Below are 22,596 nucleotides of genomic sequence, written 5' to 3' on the forward strand. Positions count from 1 at the left end.
TATTGAATGTGCTGAACTGACAACCATAGTGTAAATTACAACAAACACCTTAGGTAAGTATATTAATAGTAGTAAACTATGATACTGTATAATAGTAAGGTGACAGCTCTCTTTACAGCATGAGAAAGAGATGCTGGTATATGACTGGAGCACTGAACAGAAGGCATGTCCTCTATCCACATTTTTTAAAATTCAGCAGAGATATTATCCTTCTTAAAAAGTCTTTAAAAATATAAAGCTGGACATAACTAAAACTTTGCTGTATAACATGCCTAATGACTTTTAAAGTTTGCCTTTGGCTCATACAGGGCCAGTATCCAAACTGCCACAAACCTTCTTTCACGTATAGCGAAGAGAAAGTGACTGATAGAATTGAGAAACACCCAAACTGTGTAGGCAGACACAGCTCCTGTATTGTAATAAAAGCATTGTACATGAACTGCACTGTCACACGGTTATGAGTTGCACTGAAAGAACAATTAAACAAAAGAAAACAAATTCTTTTGGAGTTGAGGAAGTGTGCTGGACATATGCAGATTTCAATATAAAGTTAGATGAAAAATTAAATGGCGTAAAATAATTGACACAACAGCATGACTCACTCCACCAAAGCCACGTCAATCAGCTGTGATGAGATGCCAAAAAGGTTACCCATCATTAATTACAGCATCTTTCTTGATGTGTTGGTTGATGGCATAATACCAGCCCTTAGCAAAATGCAGCCAACTCCTGGCAGGCTGCCCAGGGCTCAGCGGGTATGTTCAACTATTCCTTCATTGACTCGGCCAGGTAATATGCTAGGACTGGCTGAATGTCATCGTGGCAGATGGTCTGGTTGCTTTTCTTTTCCCTAACTGTGCCTGAGTTCTGCTCCACAATCTCAGTACCTTTAGCCATGTTGCCTTCTGAAGGAAATCTGGGTTGCTGCTAGAAAGCCTTTCTGCCTCCTCCCTTCTAAACCTTTGTTTTCTTCATTTGTCCTTTATTTTCTTTACAAACCTGGTTTACCACCTCAACTTTGTATTTTTTCTGACGTTTTTGGATTATCTGCTCTGCAGTAATATGAAATCTAGAAGGGTTTTCTTTTACAGGAACGGTGGGTACATGATTATAAATTGTTTTGGATAAATTCTACACAGTAGCTGGATTAGATGTTATTACAAAGGACTGGAAATAATTTTAAAAATATAATTTATGAATCTAGTTATGTAAAATCAAGGTGGAATTAAACACACAATAACAAAGATTTTATATAATTAATAGTTAAATCACTGGACTAGAAGTTGAGAAGGGGCGTTGGTCCTACCTGAGACGCACCTTCTCGTTGGGTGGAGACAGCAGCCAGGATGGGTTGTACCCGCCCAATCAGATTGATGGACTGAGTCTGTCATCAGTGTTAAATCCCGCATTTGTTGCCGGGTAGAACAGCTTTTGGCGAAGACTAGGAACCAACAGACTTAGTGTGTGGGAGAAGAGAAGGAGAAACAGGTAAGCGGAGGCCAGATAGAGAGAGAGACCAGACTGGTGCAGGGAGGGTCTGGCTGCTGTCTCCACCCAATGAGAAGGTGCGTCTCAGGTAGGACCAACGCCCCTTCTCCATTGTGGGTGGAGACAACAGCCAGGATGGGACATACCCAAGTTCACTGTCCCGAAACCTGGGGGGGGGGACGACCAGGCTGGTCAGAAGAACCCTCCCCGGAAATGACCCGTTGCAGCACCCATCATCCAAATGCGGCCTCTGCTGACGCAAATTTGTCCAGTTTATAGTGGTGTATGAAGGGGGCCAGCAAAGTCCATGTAGCCGCCCTGCAGATTTCAAGCAATGGTGCTTGTGTGGCCCAGGCCGCCGCCGTAGCCGCACTATGGGTGGAATGCGCTGTCAAATGGGGAGGCCTCGGAAGAGAACGGAGATCGTAGGCTGAGGCAATAGTCTGTCGAATCCAGCGACCGATGGTCGATGATGAAACCTTGCAACCCAGGGGAAAGGGCAAGAAGGATACAAACAGTGACTCCGATCTACGGATGGTAGCCGTCCTCTTAAGGTAAATCCATAATGCCCGCCTGACGTCTATAAAGTATGCCAACGCCGCTCCCGAGGATGAGTAGGCCGAGGGCAGAAGTTAGGGAAAATAAGCTCCTGCGTGCGGTGGAAAGTTGAGTTGACCTTCGGAACAAAGGTAGGGTCCAGGCGAAGGACCACACGATCCGTGTGGAACACACAGAGGTCGTCACGAGCTGATAGGGCTGCAATCTCCGATATGCGGCGAGCCGAGGTTATGGCCACCAGGAAGGCGACCTTGCACAATAGTAGCCTGAGGCTAGTAGTCCGCAAAGGCTTGTATGAAGGTCCCATAAGCAAGTCCAAAACCAACGGAAGGTCCCAGGTAGGGTATCTATGTAACACCGGCGGACACAGATTAGTGGCGCCATGGAGAAAGCGACGAATCAGAGGATGCTGGACCAATGATGACAAGGATCCACAGGTAAGTACAGAAGAGATCACAGCCACCTGTCGATGCAAGGTATTAGGAGAAAGCCCCTCGGAAAGGAAAACCAGAATGTTCACGATGGATGCCTGAAGAGTCACACCATGCAAAATGCTCACCAGGTAGCAGAACAAATGCGGTCTGTAGATGGATGCCGCGAAGCCTGGATCGTCCAAATAACGTCCGCTGGAATATCCACGCCCCTCAAAGTGCGCCGCTCAACCTCCAAGCGGTCAGATTGAGCCAAGGAAGATCCGGATGGCCCAGAGCGCTCTGCATCAGAGTGTCCTCTCCGAGAGGGATGCACCAAGAGGGAGCAATCGAGAGGGAGACTAGGTCCGCAAACCAGGGCCTCCGAGCCCAATGAGGGGCCAGGAGAATCACCTCCGCCCGTTCCAACAGGAGCTTGCAGATGACCTTGGGAAGGAGGGACGTCAGCAGAAAGGCATACAGAAGACCCCTCGGCCACAGGGCCCAAAAAGCATCGGTGGCCTCCGCCTGAGGCTCTGGGTACCTGGCAAAAAAGTGTGGAAGGTGAGCATTTGAGTGCGTTGCAAATAGATCGACTGGAGCATCGAACCGAAGGACCAGTTCCTGGAAGATACGTGGATGGAGATGCCACTCCGCATTGTCCATCTGCTGACGGCTCAGCCAATCCGCCTGAGTATTGCCGACCCCAGATATGTGCTCCACCCGAAGGGAGTTGAGGTGTCATTCCGTCCAGAGACCCAATTTCATGGCTACAGACAACAGGGACTTGGACCTGGTGCCCCCTAATTTGTTCAAGTGCGCCTTGGCCGTAAAATTGTCTGTGAGGACGAGAACATGGGTCCCGGAAACTAGATGACAAAACGCCCTGAGGGTGAGGAAGACCGCCTGCAACTCCAATCAACTGATTGGCCAACGAGCCTCCAAGTCGGTCCATGTCCCCTGCGCAATCTGACCTTGGCAATGAGCTCCCCAGCCCTGAAGACTGGCATCCTATGTCACCACCACTCTCTGGGGCTCGAAAAAGAGACAACCCTCCGAGGGGGAACCGGAATCTGTCGGGATGACGTGCCTCTGCCCGCCTTCTGCAACGGTAAGAGAAACCATTGAAGCTTCCGGGCGTGCAACTGTGCCCAGGGAACTATCGAGATGGCCGAAATCATCTTCCCCAAAAGTTGCGCAAGGACAAAAGGCAAGACCATTCTACACACTTCAACCCTAGAGACCAGAGCCCGCAAGCTGTCCTGTCGTTCTGGAGATTGATAAACCCTACCTTTCATTGAATCAATCAGGGCCCCCAAATGGAGGAAACAGGTAGTGGGAACAAGATGGCTCTTTTCCAAATTGATAGAAAAACCATGGGATGCCAGGGTTTCAAGGGTCAGCTGGACGTCTGCCACTGCCTGCTAAGGGGAGGATGACAAAACTAGGATATTGTCTAAATAGCACAGAAGTCTAACAGAACGGCCCTTGAGGGACGCCGCCAAGGCAGCCAAAAGTGCCTTGTAAAGGTGCGTGGGTGGAGGAAAGGCCAAAGCCCTGTACTGGTAATGAACCCCCCCGTAGCAAAATCTAAGGTACTGTCTATGGGAGGGGAGGATAGGGATGTGTAAATAGGCCTCCGTGAGGTCCATGGAAGAGAGGAGATCGCCCCTCCTAACACAATTGAGAATAGAACGTAAAGATTACATCTTAAATTTTCTGTATACGACATACCTATTCAAACGTTTAAGGTCCAGAAGGGGTCTCCACCCCCACAATGACTTAGGTACTAGAAAAACCCAGGAATAAAAACCCGTCCCCTTTTGATCAACTGGCACTAGTTGGATAGCCCTGATCGAAAGGAGATGCTGAACTGCTGAGTCCATAAGAGACCTTTTTTCGATGTTGCGAGAAAGCGGACAGCAGACAAAGGTACTCAGGCGGGGGGGGGGGGAGAAATTCAATGGCCAATCCAGATCGTAAGGTGGCCTGGACCCATTGGTCAGAAGTGGATTCCTCCCAAACAGCTGTGAAGAGGGCCAATCTGCCGCCAATGGGAGGATCCGGGATGCAATCAACGATGGCATCGGAAGGAATGACCTCCTCCCCCTTGAAAGGGCCGTTTGAATACAAAGGACTTCCCCCTGACTGATCTATCCTGAGCCCCATTGCCTATTAAAGGCACCGTACCATCTAGACGAAGGGAAGGAGGAAGAACCCCCCCCGTCAGCACCTCGAAACTGGGAACGGGAGGCATACAGTGAGAACCATGAATCCCCTCTACGATAGACCGCCACCAACATTCTTCTTATCTCTAGCCTCGTTGAAGAAGGGATCTAGAGGGTCACCAAACAATTTTGACCCCCCAAAGGGGACCGATGCCAAGCACCACTTATGCCTGGCGTCCGCTTGCCAGTGACAGAGCCAGACTAAACGCTGGGCAGCAACAGTGGAAGCCAGAGACTTGACGGCAAATCTGGCAGCATTAAGAGTGGAGTCCGCTGAAAATTGGATGGCCGCTACAATGTTGTTCAGGTCCTGCCTAGCTCGTGTGTCCTCAGGAGGTAATTTCTCTTGTAGTTGACGTAACCAGAGCAGAGTGGTATGGTTGAAGAAGGATGCTGTGGTCACCGTTCTAATCGCCCAGGCTGACCCCTGATGCGCCCTCTGGAGAACCAAGTCCAAGCGGCGCTCGTCGGGACGAAGACCCTCATCGAGTTTCCCTGGAACATTGGCGTTGGGCAACAAGGCAGCGACAGGAGCGTCAACAGAAGGTATTTGGAGGAGAGAGTCCAAATCCGCGGCGTTGTGAAAATTCTTCCGGTCGTTTGATGAGGGAAGGGGCGCAGAACCCAGAGATGCCCATTGCCTTTTCACAACATCCAAGAAGAGAGGTAGGATAGGGATAGACATTACAGGTCTGGATGGCTCCGCAAACATAGGATCCAAGGAACCAGAAGAAGAGGCAGGCACCGGGTCAGCGTTAGGCGAGGATAGCCGAGCCGTATTGATGGCCTTGAAGAGTAAAGACTTAAACAATGATTGTGGAAAAAGTCCGGTAAAGGCCAGCTGGTCTGGAGGAAGGTTCTCATCTTCCGACAAGCCGGAGTCGCTATAATCGACATCTGTCAATGCTGAAGGATGGCTCGAGTGAGAACATGTAGGAGAGTCGGGAGCCCGGGCCGATTGAGAACACTCCAGAATTCTCCGCTCTGGAGAAACAGAAGAGGCCGACCTCACTGACCCATGCCGGCTGGAAGGATGGAACCCTGCGGCCAGGGACTTTTGCACTGCAGCTTCAATGAGCTGTTGAAGTTGGCCTGGAAGAAGTTGACAAGGAACCGCCTCAGGAGGTGGGGTGGCAGCAGATGCCAAAGTAGAAGAGCCCTGCAAAACCACAGGTTCCAAGGATGCTGGCTGTGTTGAGGAACCGGAGCCCCACAGGTCATCAGTGGAAATGGCAACGGGACAGTCCCGAAGTGACAGCTGATCAGGAGTAGCAGGCCGAGGAACACCAACAGGGTCCAAAGGTCCAACAGCAGCAGGAGCCTGAAGACCAGTTGAGGTAATATGGGCACTAGCTTTGTCACAAAGCTTAGTTAAAACTTTGTCCCTCCGTTTCTCAACATCCTGGGCTGGTAGTTGGGTAACAGACTAGTTGTCTGATTGGCCATGATCCCTAGCACCGGCCCTCCGGCCGTGCTTAGACTTTGCCAAGGCCTTGAGCATCGAGGCAGCAACCAGGCAAGCGATGCAGGCAGACAGGCCAAGTCTGGAAAAACAGCCCAGGGATTAGTGGGAGCGCAGCAACTCCACAAAAATGGCCGCTGGGCTAGAAGGCTGCCCAAATTACAAATGGGAGCGTAGAAACTCCACAAAATGGCCGCCGAGCCTCAAAGGCGAGCCAAACAAAATGGCGGCTGTCAATGAGCCCACTGTTAGAGAGTTCACTCCAAACGAGCCGCTCACTGTCAATAAGGGAAGCGCGAAGCTCCACTAAATGCGTGGCCAGTTGTTAAATTGGTTGCATGGATGACAAAACCGCTCTAGAGATCACTCCAAACGGGCCGCTCACTGTCAATAACAGGAGCGCAAAGCTCCACTAAATGCGCGGCCAGCTGGTCGCGCAGCCCGAGAGGCACGCGACGTTGTCCAGTGAGTCCACAGTCCGCTGGCAATGCAAAGTACAAAGGAGGCTTGACGCTATGAGGAAACTTTCCAAATAAGCCGATGCAGAGAGTCTCGGTGCAAAAAGCAATTCAAAATGGCCACCGCCGCTTTGCCGGCTTGAAAGTCCCTTCCAAACTGTCAGATCGTGAGGCAGAGCAGCGCGCTGATAGACCCGATCATGAGGGAAACGCAGTAATCACAGCGCCCCAAAACTGCTCAATAGCCGAAAGCCGCCCTCCCAGAGGAAGGCAGGCAAACAAAAAACACCCCCAGCCACCAGTCACAGCCAGCCACGGGGAAGAAAGTCCAAGGCAAGCGATAACACTCACAAACGAAGTCAGAAGAATCCAAAGTCAGCCAGAATGTCAAGGAGAAGTAATCCGTAGTCAATATTTGTTGTTTTTAACAGTCACTTGGTCGCTTGTCGTTGTGAGCCGCCCTGAGTCCTTGGAGATAGGATGGCATACAAATTTTATAAAATAAAATAAAATAAAATAAAATAAAATAAAATAAAATAAAATAAAATAAAATAAAATAAAATAAAATAAAATAAAATAAAATAAAATAAAATAATAAAATAAAATAAAATAAAATAAAATAATAAAATAAAATAAAATAAAATAATAAAATAAAATAAAATAAAATAAAATAATAAAATAAAATAAAATAATAAAATAAAATAAAATAAAATAAAAAATAAAATAAAATAATAAAATAAAATAAAATAATAAAATAATAAAATAAAATAATAAAATAAAATAATAAAATAAAATAAATAAAATAAAATAAAATAAAAAATAAAATAAAATAAAATAAAATAAAATAAAATAAAATAATAAAATAAAATAAAATAAAATAAAATAAAATAAAATAAAATAAAATAAAATAAATAAATAACCACCATCTGGTACTTTTTGGGTTAGAATTAAACATTTCACTTACTCTCTAATTCAACACCCCTTACCCCATTTTTTAAAATCATCTACTGTACTATTTAAATATTAAGATAAATTTGCCAAGATGGAAGGGTAGATGACTTCATCATGTTAGTTATCTAATTATAGAAAATAAAGCCATCATTATGGAATACTGTATATACAAACAGAGGGAGTGAGCAGATGTTCCAAGCCCATTTTACAGGTATTCTAGTTTAGCTACTGCCTCTTTTAGCAACCGTTTGCAATTACAGTGGTAATGAAAAAGTAGCTTTGCAACCAGTTCACATATTTACAGCCTTTGCAGATGTGCAAAGCAAAAGAAAGCTGAAGTAACATAAAAAACACAGCTGCCATTTCAATGACCACTTCACTTAACAACCAAATTGCCGGTCCCAATTGTAGCTGCTAAGCAAGGACAACCTGTACTGTCTTATCTTCAAAAACATCACATAGTTCATCCGATGAGTTCATTGCAAACATTTGAGAAATAGTCTTTTATTGTTTTACTGCAAAGGTACAGGTAGCTGTCGACTTACAACAAATGAGACCAAAATTTCCATTGCTAAGCAATGCAATTGTAAAGCAAGACTCGTGTCACTTTGTGATGGCAATCCCTATAGTCCCATTTGCTGTTGTTAACTGAATCCCATAGTCATTAGGTGAGGCAACTTCCTGCTGGCTTCCATGACCAAACTCAGTGGGGAAGCAATCAGGAAGTTGCAGCCAGTTTAACCTATTGGCTTCCCCATTGTCTTTCTGGGGAAGCCAACAGGGAAGATTGAAAATCACAATCATGTAATTGCACTTGGCAACCAATAGTAAACTCAACAGTGTTGCCAGGCACCCAGATTGGGATCACCTGACCATGAGGTGCAGGAACAGCTGGAACTCCAAGGATCAGTTGTAACCACACCTTCATAACTTGGGATAATCTCTGACCAAATGGTTGTAGGTTGAGCTCAATTGATTATGAGAGCCAGTTTGGTGTAGTGGTTGAAGTGCTAACCTAAAAAGCAGTAGACTGTGAATGCTAGTCCTCCCTTAGGCAGAGCTGGCTGGGTAACTGAGCAAGTCACTCTCTTTCAGTCAAGGACACCCCACCATGGGGTTGTTGTTGCAGGAAAAATAGAAGGCAAAAATACCAAATATGTTAACTGTCTTGAGGTGACAATCAATACACAAACACACACAAGCACAGGTGAGATAAAAATATAATAACTCAGTATCACTGCCTAAATTCCAGACATCCCAGCCTACAGGGCTTTAAAGGAAAAACATTTGTCTTCCATTTCTCACATAGAAGCACTGCTACTATCTTCTCTAAGGAAATAGCAGAGCTGTGAAAAAAATCTCTCAGTGCTAAACTACTGTATCAGCAAACTTCTGCATTTTTTTTGTATAGCCAAAATGCTCTTGCCTTCCCCTTCCAATGTCACTGCTGGGGTTTCTGTAATTGTTTCTAAATCTTCCAGCCAAAAAAAAAAAAAAAGTCATTTTCAGGGAAAAGGTCTGTTACCCATCTGTTCAAAATTGGTATGAACTTGTCATTTCTTTTCCTGTTTGTAAACAGTAACAGTTGAAGCGCTCATCAAAGTGCTCACAGCAAATTTAGTAAGAAACGTATCACAGGGAATGTATGCTGAGACAATAGGACCTACATAATGATAATGATATAATACTAACACACATACACACAAACATAGATACATATATACACACTCCTAAGCAAAAGAACTGAAGACCTAGGGTACAATTTGATGCAAGATCAAAGTAACCTAATGAAGAGAGAAACATGGTAACAAAGGAAAAGTAGGAAGAAAAAAAATGGAATGATAAGAAAAGTAGGGAGAAAAACAAGTCACAAAATCCTCTCACTAATTCTAAAATGCTTTACTGTATACTTTATTGTTTAGATGAGAGAACTGGGAAAAAGCATGTATAAGCAAATTATTATGTAAAGATATTCTTTTCCTCCCAGAGCACTCTGATACAATAGTCTCAATTAATTTTTTGCCGGCAGCTACAAATTGGATTTTTCAATCGCTAAATCACTAAATCGCTACATCTTTCCTGTACATACGTAATTTCTATTAGTCCGAAACCAGTATAAAAGTAACCGCCTGATTTAAACTTCATCTGTGTTAAGAAAAACCCAGACAAACATTCCTAACACAGTTTTTTGACAAAATATTATAGCCTGAAGACATTCATAGAATTAAGCATCGCACTAATCTACCAAGTTGCCATGATTTGCATAAGCCTAAAAAGGCTTTCAGGCTGGGCAACTGCAAACTTTTCTATAACAAATTTAAAATGATAGGTATTCATTTTGTTGTGCTTTGTGTCAAGACCTTCCAGTGTCTCATTGCCATTTCCCACTGTGTTCTTGACCTGGAAAATAAAAAGAAAAGCTAAATTTATGCTGAGTGACTTGGAGCAAGTCACATTCTCTTACCCCAGCTACCCCATAAGGTTGTTGTTACAGGGGAAAATAGGAAAGAGCAGCCAGTCTTCCCACTGGTCCATAAGCCCATACTTCTCATTGACTTAATCAGATTCAGTTATTTTATTTTATTTGTACTTTTAGTTTGTTTTGTGAGATCTCCCTTATTTTGGCTATGTCCTATGGCAGAATTCACCAGAGAAAGCAATTTTGCTGGGAAGATTTAGCGGATGGCTTGACACCATCAAAGCTGGCACCAGCCACAGCATAGAAAAACTCAAAGAAGCAGTGCAAGATCGAAAGATGTGGAGAGACCTGCCCAAAGAATCCCCAAGAGTCAGACACGACGGAATGGATCATCATCATCATCATATATGTGAGAGCCATTTAGTGCAATGATTAAGATACCAGGTAAGAAACTGTGAGTTCCAATCCCACTTTAGGCTCAAGTCCAGCTGATGACTCTGGGCCAGTTCCTCTGTCTCAACCCTAAGGAGGAGGCAAGGACAAACCACTTCAGAAAATATTGTCATGAAAACTGGGACTTTTTGTGTAGTTGGTAGGAGCCAAGACTGACTTAAAGGCACCCTTGCACACAGGTGCATAAACACACAAATGGGTATGCATATATGTGGTGTGTAAAGAGATTTCCAAAACTGTTTTTCTTTTCATTCCGTGTGTGTGTGTGTGTGTGTGTATGTGTGTGTGTGTGTGTGTGTGTGTGTAGGGTATGAAAAGAAAAACAGTTTTGGTAATCCCTGTTTAAAAAGGAGCCCACATTTTCTTATTAAAACAAGTTCTTAGTGTCAAAAAACCTATTTCTTCACAGGAAGCACATTCTCATAGCCATATTCAAATTAGAATTTGCGACATATCATTTTTGGCCTTTTGACTTAAAAGAAAAATCAACATGACTATTATAGGTTTCGGGCTGAAGTACCACCAGTATGCTGATGACACCCAGCTGTACATCTCCACCCCGGACCACCCCAATGATGCCCTTGAAGTGATGTCCCGGTGCCTGGAGGCTGTACGGATCTGGATGGGGAGGAACAGACTCAGGCTCAACCCATCCAAGACCGAGTGGCTGTGGTTTCCAACATCCCGATATAGTCAGTTGATGCCATCACTGACTATTGGGGGCAAGTCATTGGCCCCCACGGAGAGGGCTTGCAACTTGGGGGTCCTCCTGGACTCACAGCTGTCTTTAGAAGAGCACTTGACGTCTGTGGCCGGGAGGGCGTTTTATCAGGTTCGCCTGATTCGCCAGTTGCGTCCCTTTCTGGATCGGGATTCGTTAAATACGGTCACTCATGCCTTCGTCACTTCCCACCTGGACTACTGCAATGCTCTCTACATGGGGCTCCCCTTAAGGAGCACCCGGAGGCTTCAGCTGGTCCAGAATGCAGCCGTGCGGGTGGTTATGGGAGCGACGGGGCGCTCCCATGTGACCCCCCCCTCCTGCGTGAGCTGCACTGGCTCCCGGTGATCTTCCGGGTACGCTTCAAGGTTTTGGTTACCACCTTTAGAGCGCTCCATGGCTTAGGACCGGGATATCTACGAGACCGGCTTCTGCCACCAGTAGCCTCTCACAGTAGCCTCCCATAGAGAGGGGCTCCTCAGGGTGCCGTCGGCCAAACAATGTCGACTAGCGGCCCCCAGGGGGAGAGCCTTCTCTGTGGGGGCACCTGCCATCTGGAACGAGCTCCCCCTGGAGGATCCCGGACCTGTGCGCTTTCCGCCGTGCCATCAAAACATTTCTTTTTCAGCAGGCCGGCCTGGCCTAACCTCTCTTTTAAACTTTTTTAATAACTTTAAAATTTTTAAATTTTAAATTTGTCTTATGAATTTGGGGTGTTTTAAATTTTCGTTTCCGGGCCAATTATTTAATTGTATTTTAATAGTTTTTTAACATTTGTATTATATGTATTTTATTTGGCTGTTCACCGCCTTGAGTCCTTTGGGAGTAGGGCGGTATACAAATTCAATAAATAATAATAATAATAATAATAATAATAATAATAATGTCACTGAAGCACAAATCTGAACATCAACATTCTATTTTAAAATTTATAGAAAACAAACATAAAAAAGTAAAACTGAACAGATATTTTTACAGAAAAGTTTTCCCTAAAAAGGAAAAGAAAAAGGTATCAACAGATGAAAAAGAAATACTTGCAGTGAGTAAGTAAATGCCGTTTGTCAAGGAGAAATTGTCTCTGGCTGATTTAAACATATAAGTAGTCCTGGACTTACAACCATTCGTTTAACAGATTCTAACAGATTAACAGAGTTGGAAGGGACCTTGTAAATCATCTAGTCCAATCCCCCACCCAAGCAGAAGACCCTAAACCATTTCTGACAACTGTTAGGAACTGACAACTGTTATCAACTGTTCAAGTTATAACAGCACTGAAAAACTTGATCTATGTCACTTTTTTTTCCACATCTCATGAATAGAAGTGCTTTGATTTTAATATGAAGTGGAGAACTATCAAGCAGAATGTGAACACATTTATAGCTGTTACAATCCCTCTATTATCTACAATTCTAAAAAATATTTGAAACATGAAAAAAAGTGTAAAAGCTATAGAAATATTAAAGCCAATAATGAAATCTTTCCCACAGCAATCTCTGTTGAATGTTCATTCTACTAATGTATTTTCTTATCTGTTTCTCCTTATCATACTAGTTCTAAGTCCCCTCTTGTTTTTTTTTTCTTCTTCTAATTTTTAAACCACAAAAACCCTAAGCAAATTTACAATTCAAACAGTAGAAGAAAATACCTCTTAATGCATACAGGTTGATTCTGAATTAAATGATCTGGCAGTTTTAAATCGTAAGTTGGCTAGAAGGACCTTAGTTTTACTTATTTTTGGAAGATCTGTTTGTTGGTACACTGTTAGTTCTAAAGAAACCTCCAATGTAAAATCCTCCCCCCACCCCAAGTACAAATCATCATGCAAATGCTGCCATTATTGACTTGCCTCCTGACATCTGACACAAGAACACAAGTTACCACATTTTTTAATGGCACACATACTCTCATCTGCCTCACTTCCAATCCTCTCCTGGAGGATGCCAAAGAAAAAGAGCAAAAATCTGTGATGGGGCATGTATCAGTCTACCAAAAACTCAAGTTAGTTTAATACATGCATAATATTGGATTTTTGTGTTTTTACCATCTTTTATGTTTATTCTGTTTTTCTGTTTGTTCTGTAATAAAATTCCAGAAGTAATTTTTGTTTATCTCGAAATACAGGACATTAAGTAGTAAGTAAATAAAAAGCAAGAATCATTTACCAAAATCTACCCTTGTTAGTATGCACTGCATTGGATGGTCAGTTGTATGCCTTGTCGTCGTTGCACCACTTTCATAACAAGATGCACACAGATCGTAATCGTAGCAAATTAAACACTTGTATCTGCGACCTCGGAAATTGCCTTTTAAACATGCATCGCAGCTGACACCTGCAAAAAACAAACAGAAAACCATTAGCCATTCTCATGAACAATCGACATCTATGCAATTTCATTACAATACCGCTGTCCTGAATTACTATCAATTCTATCAATTACGTTATAGTTGAAAATTAATGTTCATTTCATAATTATCCTGAACATGCTTCTCACATTACCACAATCAACTAAAATGCTGACGATTCATATTCTCAGATAGGAATCCCCAACATGAGGATTTCCAGGTCAATTTTGAGCCATAATAATACTTACAAACAGTAAGACCACTAAGGTATGCTTACAAGTTTATCTCAAAAGAAGATGGCATTGTTTGCAGCCCATTTAAATGGGGGTAATATGTGAGACAACAGTAAGATAGAGAGGTGGACTGACAGACAAGAAGGGACAGAAAAAGACAATGCAAGCTTGCCTGCTGCCCAGAATAGAAAGCACCTCCTTCATGGACTGCAGAAAATAGGAACTGTCAAATCTTTAATTTTAATCCTATTCTCACCCTCTCCATCTCTTCCTTCCTGCAAAGACTAGGAGACTGATGGAGATATGCAAGGCTGTGGAATTCAGCAGGTTTATCAGAGAAACTGAGACCAACAGGTGTACATTGGAAATAAAGCATTGTTCCATGTCCAGAGAGGACAAGCAGGATGGCTGCATGTTTTGATTCCTATAGAAGTGCAATCAGAGCCATGCTCAGGACTGAAACCTCCTCTTTCCACTTGCTTGTTCCTCACATCACTGGTGCAGCTCTTGTTACCAGCAGCTGTGTTCCAAAAACTCTGGTAGTGACTATAGGTGTTTATGTCAATGTATAAAAACTTTCAAAGTTGCAGCCCTAAAATTAATAAACTGGTCTTTTTGAAAGGCTTGTGATGATCTGAGTTTGAGATCCTTGCCCTAAAGTCCAAAGACTTTCTACACTCCATTATTTTGGTAGTGTGAACTACCAAAGATACTACCAAAGATAAAAGCATTTCTATACAAACCAAACAGATATCGTTCTTGCAATACATTTCATTCTGACCAGGGCATACTGACATAATACTCGTTTAATAAATGTGTCTTAACTATATAACTACTGTAATTTTTTTTAAAAAAAGACTGAGATTACTGCTAATCTGTACAGAATCTGTACTAGTTGGTTCTAGTTAAATACAGACTAAAATTATCACTGGTTTGTCCATTAAAAGCTTATTGTTTAAAGTTGTCTAGAAAAGCATTGATAAAATATCTCAACCACAGATTAAGAGTATCAGATCTGAAGCAGGTAATGTATGACATTGAAGTCATACCGTGTACAAAAATATTCATATTAGTTTTTCAAATATGTTAAATTAAAAAATAAATTCCAAAATGTTATTGAATTTCAAAATCTTCCAAATCCTATTTTCTACTAAAAAAATAATCTGAAAACTTTTTCATTGTCCAAAAACAGCTGAATTAAACTATTTTACCGGAAGGGGAAGCAAAAAGTAGACTTGCAATTTAATATATGTATGCTTATACATTTCCTCAAATGTGAGTTTATTTGGGTTCAATAATACTCATTCTAAAGTATTAAGTGCTCCATTTAGTATTGCAATGGACTTGTAGGAACTGGAAGGGACCATTTAGAAACATCAAGACTCTGCCCCTCCCCCTCCCACTACTCAATGTAAAAATTACAAATTCTTTGTTTGTGTGTCCAGCCTCTTCCCACTACCTCTCTGAATAAAAAAACTAGTAAAGGCAACAATCACTCGATGAAACCCCATTTTTATGTAACTTCCATTACGGTATTTCATGTTCTAAACTCTAGAACATTAGAGAACCATCTTGATCTTCTATGTCACATCCTTGCAGGTGTTTGAATAGTACTTTCTGTTTCCCATTCCATTTTCTTTTCTCAAGTGAGACCTACTCAATTCCTTCAATCTTTCTTTTACAACTTACTTACTAGTCCTCTGACCATTGTTATTGCCTATTACCATCTTACACTCATGCATTTGATTTTTGTTTCCTAGGTGAACTTGATGTTTGTCCTTATTAAAATTATTGTTATTTATCTGATCTGCTAAAATTATTTTTGATTTTTTCTGTAATCTGAAAACCTCCAGCAATGGAGTAATCATTTTCACTGTCAGGATATTCCACCTTATTTCCAGGTTGAATCATTCTCTAAGAAGCTTCCACCCATTGCTTCTTGTCCTGCCCTATGTGCTATGGAGAATAAATTGACGACCTCTTCCCCATGTTAGCCCCTCAAGTACTGGAAGACTGCTTTCAAAATTTGTATGTCCAGGTACTTCATGCAATGGTAAAACTACTGTAAAATTCAGAAATTAATAGCAGCTATTCAAATACAACTTCAGAAGAAAATCAAGAAAACAAATGCACTGATTTGAAAACAGTATCCATCTTTCCAACCAAAACTCTGCACTGGATTAAAATTTCAAATGTGCTAATCAATTACTGTATTTTTCAGAGTATAATTCCCCCCTAAAAGAGGGTGAAAAGTTGGGTGCATCTTATACACCGAATGTAGCCCCACCCAACCTCTGAAACAGGTTTCAGAGGCTGGAAAAAAGGCCTCTGTAACGGAGGTTTCAGAGGCTGAAAAAAAAGCAAGGCGCAGAGCTCACAACCAATGAACCTAAAGTTGCTAAACCAATGTTGCTATAGTACATCTCTTTCAAAAAGCAAATATATAGGTATAGAATAAGTGCTACCTGACTCAACAACAGTAAATGTGAGAAGGATCTGGGAGTCCTAGAAGACTCATACTGAAGTATGAGTCAGCAGTGTAGTGCTGCTGCCCCCGCCCATCCCCAATCAGGGAACACCTGATTGGGGGTATTCCGGGAGACCGATCCACCCCCCAATCAGCTTTTTTCTTATTTTCTTCCCCAAAAACTAAGGTGTGTCTTATACTCCAGTACGTCTTATAGTCCGAAAAATATGGTATGCTAAGGAAGTTGGAGCTCAAATATTTATTTAATACCTTTATAAAGCTGCCCATCATATATACACATATCACACACATCACATCTTGCTCTGAATGGCAAACAATTAAAATCTGAATAAAAACAATAACTAAATTTGTAAATGCACAAATAATATAACAGGTACCACAAAAATCTAATTAACTATCTGAATTTAAATGGCTGACAGTATACTGTGCACAATAATTATTAGTATAATTTTCAATACAATTTCAGTACACTTTTAATTTAAATAAGGAAAGGTAGAATAGTTTTGTATTTAAATGTTTCCAATTTTTTAATATAATTTTCTATTCTAAGTGGCATTATTTAGCTAACAGAGGTTTTTTTTCTCATATATTTCAGAATATTCATGTATTTAAACCAAATAATCAACACAGAATACAGTATTTTATACAAAAGCATTTAAAATAAAATACTAGCAAAATGAAAGATCTTCACTAAACTATTATCTTAAAGAATTGTAATACATAAAAATTGTATTATAATGCAAAAAGCAAAAAGAATCTGTTTAAAGTCTTCAATTCAGAATTTTCTGGAACCCACTTAAGCAGAACTGAATCTGTACTTTCAAAACTGTATTCATGTTGAAGTTAATGATAACTACTATATTTAATACACTATAATTATTAAGCATGATCAAACTTTAAATCCATCTGCAATGTTAATTACAGAGACAGTATCATCAATAAGACTTTGGATAAATCATGGGGTCAATTGAAAGGAAAAATATAACTATTAGAAGATTCTAAATAAAACTAGAATTTCCAAATTTCAGTCTACAAATGGATTCTACAATATTAACACTCATTTCATCCAAATCTTCCATCTAAAAATGCTATAGAATTATTTTGCTTTTATTTTTAAACTTTCAGATGGAAGCTTAAAATAATTTACTGATAAAACTGACCAAATACCACACTTCCTAGTTTTAATAAAAAACCAGCAATGCAGATGTTTAATTTCTCCCTATGATGTGGCTTTCATCAACAAAGATTGGTCGAGACAATATTGTAATCAGGATTGAGAACCAGAAAGTATAAAATAGCCTTAATATTTTTCATTTATTTGATATTTTCATGCTCTGGAAATATTGTATCAAAGACTAGAAAGCTTGTGCAGACTAGACACTTTTTAAAATGTACTTTTGAATTCCCCTTTTCCTTCTTAGGAGTGAGTAGGTCTAATATCACTGCTTCAACACTTCACAGAAAAAGAGAGGTTTGGCATTGCTGCTGTCTTGACAGAATAGCCAAGTGATAGAAAGGCTGAGCAAAAGAACAGAATAGGCTGATCTCAAATTATGGATGAGGATCATTGGTGATAAAATATCAAAGAAGATTCCATTCCTGTGGCAAGGTCAAGTCAGAAGAGACTGCTGCTACTTGGTGAAAGCTTTTGCAGTCGAGTAAAAAGGCAAAGAGGCAGAAGACAGACTGAAACAGCACCCCAATCCAAGGGGGTTCATTCTTTCGTACTAGTTTAATAAAACATTAACATTCCATAAATTTTAGCTTCTGCAAGAGTTCATAAGGTATACCAATCTGTAGGAGGTAATTTATTACCTCAGAACTCCCCCCCCCAAACTCAAGTACCTCCACCACAGCTAACATACAGTAGTCAACGATTATAAAAACTTCAGTCCGTTTGCTTTCTCCTAATCTAGGTTATTTATCCACCACGAAAGCAGAAGAGATACTGAAGAGCAATGTGGATTCTTCCCATTAAATTTGATTGTTCAAATTTAGGAAGCTTCCAATAAAAGTGTGGAAATTCTCACATAGTAAAAAACACTTTATAGCAGATCAGGTCTTTGCCAAAACAAGGAAAGATGGAAACTACCTCACCTCCAAAATAAATGAGGTGTTGGTCTTACCTGATACGCTTCTTCTCGTTGAGTGGGAACAGCATCCAGGAATGGGTTGTCCTCGTCTGTCAGCCAATTAGACTGAGTCTGTCAAAGCTGCAAGGACACACCTTCTGCCAACGGTCCCAGCTTTTGGCGAAGATGAAGGGACAGACTCACGTGGTTAGCTCCGATGTGTGCTACGTTGGACCGAGGACCAGCCGGTGACTAGGGTGGGGCTGGATGCTGTTCCCACTCAATGAGAAGAAGCGTATCAGGTAAGACCCACTAAAATGGAGAAGTGGGAACAGCATCTAGGAATGGGACATACCAAAGCGGTCTTGTCCTCACGGGTGGGTCACAGCCTGGTCTGAGGTCCCCTCATCCACATGCACCCTCTGGAGGACCCGCCTCCAAAGGCCACTCAGCCGAGGCATAGCTGTCAAATTTATAGTGCTTGGTGAAAGGGGATGGGGAGCTGCATGGCAAACCTCTTCCAGAGAGGCTTGCGTTGCCCATGCCGCACTTATGGTCGCACTCCTTGTGGAGTGTGTTGTGAGACTCTTGGGCAGTGGAAAGGCCTGTATCTCATGATTTGGCAATACACACCCTAATCCAGCGGCCCATGTTCGATGGAGTGACCTTGGTCCCTAAGGAGGCTGGCTAGAACGGCACAAAAAGTGACTCCATCTTTTGAAAGGAGGAAGTTCGTTTGATATAGATTCAGAGTGCTCTTCGCATGTCTAGCATGTGCCACTTCCGTTCCAGTGCATGCAACAGGGTTGGGGCAGAAATTGGACAAGATAAGTTCTTAGGCCCTGTGGAACCATGAGTTAACTTCTGGAATGAAAGAAGGGTCTAAATGCAAAACCACCCTGTTAGAGTGGAAAATACCGAGGTCCTATCGGACGGAAAGCGCTGCTAACTCCGATATCCACCTGGCCGATGTAATGGCCACCAGAAAAGCCACCTTGCAGGTCAGGAAATGCAATGTGGCCGATCTCAAGTGGTTTGAATGGGGCCTCGGTCAGCGCCTGCAGTACCTTAGTGAGGTCCCAAGTAGGATATCTGTGAACCACTGGAGGCCGTAGGTTCGTTGCACCCCTGATGAACTGCAGATGGTCGGGTGTTGAGCAAGGGACTCCAGCCCCCCATAAGAAAGGACCGATGACAGAGCAGCCACCTGTCGACGGATCGTGTTCGGCGATAGACCTTTGTCAAGCCCCGCCTGAAGAAACTCCAGTATCTGGGGCACGGATACAGATGTTGGATCCAATCACAACCTGGAGCACCAGGAGCAAAATGCCTTCCAGGTGGCACAAACACCAGGCGGTCACTGACCTGCTACTGTGGGTCCGGGGGGACCAAGGCCCCCTGGCTGAGGGAGCCTCTTTCTGGGGGTATCCTCCAAGGGCTGGCCACCGAGAGAGCGACTAAGTCGGCAAACCATGGTCACCGTGGCCAGTGAGGGGCCAGAAGCAATACTTCCGCCCGTTCCACCAAAATTTTTCTTATCACCCTCGGGATGAAAGGGAAAAGCGTACAGGAACTCTCGTGGCCAAGAGCATCGGCCCCTTCCGCACCCGCAAAAAGCCTTGTCAGCTGGGTGTTGTCTGGAGTGGCAAAGAGATCCACAGTTGGCTGTCCGAAGTGCTTTGTCACCTCCTGAAACAAAGTTGGATGCAGGCGCCACTCTGCATGATCAACTGTGGCCCTGCTAAACCAATCTGTACATTTGTGGCCCCCGAAATGTGCTCCGCCCATAGCGACAAATGGAGCCTCTCAGCCCATAGGCACAGCCTTTCTGCCTCTCTCATAAGGGACCTAGAATGCGTTCTCCCTTGCCTGTTAATGTGTGCCTTAGTGGCCACATTGTCAGTCAGAATCAAGGCATGTCTGCCCAACACTATATCCTGGAATTGGCGCAGGGCCAGATGGACTGCCCTGAGTTCCAGCCAGTTAACATTGTGGCTCGGGTCTGCTGGTGACCACTGTCCCTGGGCCATCTTACTCTGGAGGTATGCCCCCCAGCCAAAGAGGCTGGGATCTGTTGTAATCGTTAAGACAGTAAGGTTCCTTGAAGAGACATCCCCTAGTAATTTCCAGGGAAGCCCACCATCGCAGGGAGCGTATCACCTCTGATGGTACCCTGACTTTGGAATGGGAATTGCTCCTGCCTGTCCTCTGGTAAGAGAGGAGGAACCACTGGAGCGACTGGGAATGAACACATGTCCAGAGCACGATAAAAATGCAGGACACCATCTTGCCCAGGAGTTGCAAGAGGGTGGTCGGGGGACCATATGGTCCCTACTGACTCTACCCGCCAATTCCTTAATATTCACCTGGCACTCCTGGGAGAGGTGTACCTTGCACGCCAAGGTATCTATTTCCACTCCTAAATGCAGCAACCGGTTAGTTGGTGTGAATGGCTCTTGGTAGTGTTTATTGAAAACCCATGATCCTGAAGCACCTGTATGGTGCAGCTGAGATCCTCACATGCCTGGGGAACAGAGGCGGACTGGTCCAGGATATCGTCCAGATAGCACTGGACGCACACGGGAAGAGCGTGGAGGTATGCCACTAAGGCAGCCAGCAATTTCATAAATGCCCTGGGCGCTTATGATAGGCAAATGGCAATGCCTTATATTGATAATGATGGCCTGCGTAATAAAACCTTAGATATTGCCTATGTCCTGGTAGAATGGGACATGAAGATAAGCTTCAGTGAGAGCAATAGAAGTCTGTGGCACTACAATCGGGCATATGGCGGGCTCTAACGAGCCCACGAAAACCCCGACTGACAAACCAATGATCGATCGGTCTTCAGACTGACCCCATCTTGTAGGGATGGGGGGAGAAGAGGAGCACCTCGGAAGGCCAAGAGGGACAGGCAAGTTCCTTGGAGGCCAGAGGCAATCCTCGAAGTCAGCGGTGGGGGTAGGCAGCCATGGCGGCTGTCGCAAAGCCGCGGCGGACCGTGAAAAGATTGTGCAGGAGAGAAGAGGAAAGGACGAGTTTTTTCGAAGCTGGGTGAATGACACCAACCCAGGCAAGAAACAACGTAACTGCATGGATTATTACAAATAGGACCCCAAATTTTAAACAGCGGCTACAGAGCATTGGGGCTTGAAGATTTGATAAGGGGAAAAAAATTGGAAATAAAGACCCACAATAGAATTTGTTTAAGTACAATTGATCTGGAAGAATTGGCTTTTTATGAACCAGAAAATTGGGTTTCTCTTTTAATAGGAATAGATTGGAGAAACATTCTTTTTTTCTTGGGAGTTAACAACTTTGAAAAGTTAATGAAGAAAGACAGGCGGATGGTTACATAATAGCTATGGAGTTTGCAGTGACTAAGCGGAATGTGGATTGAAGAGATTTCCCTTCCGTTTGGAAAAGAAACATTTTGAATGGCGTTTTACTTTGGATTACTTTGAAATTAACTTTAGATTTATGGACTCTGGAAATTCCTATTCTGTCGCTGGGTGATTTTATGAAGAAGAAAGAAGAAATACTCTGAATTTACTAGAATTGAAATTAACTGGCTTAGTAAGAAAAAGGTGTGGCACAGGAACAAAAGAGAAGGAAGTTGATGTATTATATATGGAACAGATGTTACAAAGCATTAAAGTGACACACAGAGTTTTCAACTTGGATGTTTGGATTTTTAAGTGGAACATTTATGGACAGCTAGGGAAAGGAAGAAATAAAGTAGATAAATTTGAAATGTAATGTTTAAAAACTTAAATATATAAATGATTTTTGGATAAAAACAGGAGGGCTTTTGGAGTAATAAGGATGAAAAATAAGAGATGGTAACTAAAATAGAGGATTGATGTTTAGGTGGTTAAAGATAATAAATTAGAGTATATACTAATATGAGATAACTCCAAGAAAATTTACTGTTAGATGTAATATGTTTTAACTTTAACTTGTAAACAAACTTCAGATTGGTGAATATGATTGATTAATGTTTTATTGGATGTAATTACAAGATACACAGACTTCAGTTATAAATTGTGATTGTGATAGAAACCAGTAAAAATGGAAAATGCTGAAAATTAGCCAAATAATAATAGGAGAGTTGGAGGAGACTATGCTGGAAATCAGCCAAATATAATATGCTGGAAATCAGCCAAAAATAGGGGGAGGTTTGGAGGAGACTATGATGGAAATCAGCCAAATATAATATGCTGGAAATCAGCCAAAAATAGGGGGAGGTTTGGAGGAGACTATGATGGAAATCAGACAAACAATACGGTGTGCTCAGGAGGAGACTGCTAGA

The 22,596-nt window shown here is 42.6% G+C and overlaps 1 protein-coding gene across 1 annotated transcript in view; it reads right to left on the bottom strand.

Moving 5' to 3' along the window:
- KCMF1 (potassium channel modulatory factor 1) overlaps positions 1-22,596 on the bottom strand; it is a 58,392-nt gene that overhangs the window by 16,245 nt on the left and 19,551 nt on the right. Inside the window, exon 2 of the mRNA XM_070938533.1 lies at positions 13,311-13,478. Coding sequence (XP_070794634.1) covers positions 13,311-13,478 — 168 coding nt within the window. The remainder of the gene's footprint in view (positions 1-13,310; positions 13,479-22,596) is intronic.

This window comes from Pituophis catenifer, unplaced genomic scaffold (assembly GCF_029215685.1).
Source record: "Pituophis catenifer annectens isolate HBS135680 unplaced genomic scaffold, rPitCat1.0.hap2 SCAF_2, whole genome shotgun sequence".
NCBI classification, from domain to species: domain Eukaryota; kingdom Metazoa; phylum Chordata; class Lepidosauria; order Squamata; family Colubridae; genus Pituophis; species Pituophis catenifer.